Source organism: Chrysochloris asiatica, unplaced genomic scaffold (genome assembly GCF_000296735.1).
Source record: "Chrysochloris asiatica unplaced genomic scaffold, ChrAsi1.0 scaffold00319, whole genome shotgun sequence".
In the NCBI taxonomy this organism is placed as follows: Eukaryota; Metazoa; Chordata; class Mammalia; order Afrosoricida; family Chrysochloridae; genus Chrysochloris; species Chrysochloris asiatica.
The window spans coordinates 1,459,955-1,462,841 of record NW_006408837.1 but is presented as its reverse complement, the minus strand read 5'-3'; the positions used below and the strand labels follow the sequence as shown (position 1 = coordinate 1,462,841).

Sequence of the window (2,887 nt, the reverse complement as noted above, 5' to 3'; positions counted from 1 at the left end):
CTACAACTTTGGCAACCATCACGCCTGTGTCCCTCCGGATGGCTCGTTCTAAACTGTAGCCTCGGTACCTGTGGATGGAATTCTTTGGTGTGGGTTTCTTCGCTGTTAGTGAGGCCACATCAGTGTAGGGTGCTTTAAGCCAATCACTTTTGAGTTCTAAGAGCAGATTACGAACAGCAGCAGGAAGTCCGGATGGGAGAAGTGATACCACGTGGAGACCACCAAGGAATCGAAGACCAGGATCGTCCCATGACCCAGTGAGCCTGCCCCTGCAGGGCGCGCCCTCACCGCACTGACATCTTGACGAGCCTCCCACAGGTGATGTTTCTGGGACAGCAGCCCCCTGAAACTGAACTGGGGTCCTGTGTCCACTCCCGTTCCACACCCCCAAGGACTGACGGTCACCCCCAAGCCGTACCAGCTGGTCCAGGAGGGTAAGTGTGGTGGGCAGAGCAGGCTACCTGCAAACCCTGGAGACATGGGCAGTGAGCAGTCACTTTCATAGCCCTGCAGTCCTTTTAGGTCTACAGTGAAGTCTTATCCTAAGGCCTTATCATTGCCGTCTGATACACACATGGAAGCCCTCCTTGGAACCATTACCAAGCATGACGCCTCCTTGTGCCTTGTATCACAGATGACACTGTGCTATCCTCACCACAGTCCACCTCCAAAACGTCTCCCTCCCTGCCAGACTCGGCACCTTCTAAGCAATGACTCCCCAGCGCCCCCCACTGGCGGCTCCTGATGCTGCATTGGCCTGTCCTGGGATAAGACCCTCTGTGTCAATCTCACACACATTATGTGTTCCAGGTTCGTCCATGCGTTGCTATGGCAGGGCTCCAGTTCTCTATGTGGCCGAGGAACCGTCCAGGACACGCAGCCACCGTTAGTTGGTGACCACAGGTTGTTTGTGACGTAGTTAGCCTTTTATTTTCATTCCCTAGTGGTTAACTTTTATTGTCGTTTACAAAAGCGCTGATTTGTGACAGACTGGAAAGGTTTTTGTTTTAAATCTCTGCCCATTGATCACCTGCACAGCGCTGATCGAAATGCAGGCAAGAGAGCATTCCTCAAAGCCCCCCAGGTAGAAACAGAACCACTGGTCACCCACACCCTCCACACCCCAACCCTTCCAGCTCAGGGACCCAGGTTCGCTGCAGTGGTCGCCTTATTAACATAGGAAACCAGTTCCCACACCAGGCCCCACTCACAGGTACATGTTTTCCGGGGACACACAAACACAGCTCAACCCGAGAGGATCTGGGACATCCGGCAGAAACAGACCATCTAAGTGCGTGCTGAAGGAGAGGGTACGAAATGCTGCCCCCTTTACTGATGAGGAAGCAGGCAGGACGAGCGCTGGCCTGGGGTCACACAGGAAGCACCCGGTCGAGCCCAGTGACCAGCTCACTGCAGTTCCTGTGTACAAGTAGGGGTGCAGGGGACCCGCTTTCCCCGCAGATGTCAGACTCCAGCAGGCCCCTCTGCTGAGTCACCCATGTCTGTCCCATAGAGCTGCAGCCTCCCGCCGGGTGCTCTGCCCACAGATGGGGCGTCTATCACCTGCGCCAGAGCACCTGGGTCAGGTCAGGGCTGGGCTCCGGGTCTGCTCGGCCCAGCCTTCCTGACCAGAATGCACACAGAGCCCAAACCACCAGCTCGCTACTGGCCTCGCTCGGCCTCGTCAACCCAGCTAAGCCCGCCAGACTCTTCTATCAGCACCCCGTGCCCTCGAAGCCCACTCCGGCAATTCTGTTCCCGAGCTCGGCTGCTCTGCTATCCCTGCCCCACTCCCACTCTTGCCCCTGGAAGACAACTTTCTGCTGTTTCACATAATGCATCTATGGTTCTTGTCACCTTCTTTCACCCCCTTCCCACTGCTCCCGCTGACCCACCCTTCACCCCTCAGCTGCCCTGGGTCAGCGTGAAAAGAGGAAACAGTTGTCGCCACGGCCAGACCCCCGACCCCCCAGGAAAGGAGGCCAGACAGGGCAGGTGACTCCCCCAGCAGGCAGGGGGCGCTGTCACCGCGCGCAGAGTCCCCATCTGCAAGGTGGAGGCACGAGGAAGAAGCAGGACTTGCGAGGGTCCCTAAAAGGTGGTTGGCCTCTAAGGCCACGGGTCAGGCCTCGGCGGGCACGGGTCGAGGAAGCTGCCGGGCCCTCCTCGTAATCTGGGCGGGCCGCAGCTCACCGGGGCCGTGGGCGAATGGGCAGCGGGCGGCGGACAGGACGCAGCCATCCGGGTGATGCGTGAAGAACCAGCAGGGCCGGGTCTTGAAGGCGTCGGCAGCGGGTCCCCTCGGCGGCTGCTCCTTTCTCCAGTCACGGATTCGAACACGTCCATCCCGAACTACACAAAGCAGAAATGACCAGCAGTCAGCCCAGCAGACTGAGCGAGGCTTCGAGCCAGGGACACAGCAGGACCCAACCCACGCGAGGAGAGCCCAGGGCTGGACGACACTATGGGCAGGATGGGGTCGGGAAGACCCAGGCAAACCTGAGGTCTGAGGGGAACGCACCCTCCACCCTCTAGTTCCAACAAAGCCCTCCGTCGGCATCCACCACCGCTGCTCTGCTCCAGTGCGCCCCCGCGTGGACCCACATGATGTGCATGGAGGGGCGAGCAGAGGAGCGGCAGGACCACGCGGAAGTGCCCAGGGACTCAGGTAAGAGTGTGGTTGGGCAGTGTGCCCATATGGGAGGCAGTGCGGGCGCCCCGTAGCTGCGGGCGAGGTTCCCGGATGCAGGGCGAAGACGGGAGAAGACGGCAGCTGGGGGGTAGGAACGTCAGCATCAACAAAGCAGTCCCGGATTATTGGACATTTTCAAAGCACGCACAGAAAATGGGGCCCCGAGGAGGGCTGGCTAGTCTGAGAAGCCAAAGG

General features: G+C 59.2%; 1 protein-coding gene across 1 annotated transcript in view; it reads right to left on the bottom strand.

Moving 5' to 3' along the window:
- Positions 1–2,122: 2,122 nt before the first annotated feature.
- Positions 2,123–2,887, bottom strand: part of TRMT44 (tRNA methyltransferase 44 homolog (S. cerevisiae)) — a 30,553-nt gene continuing 29,788 nt past the window's right edge. The window contains exon 11 of the mRNA XM_006875323.1: positions 2,123–2,352. Within this exon, the coding sequence (XP_006875385.1) occupies positions 2,123–2,352 (230 nt within the window). The remainder of the gene's footprint in view (positions 2,353–2,887) is intronic.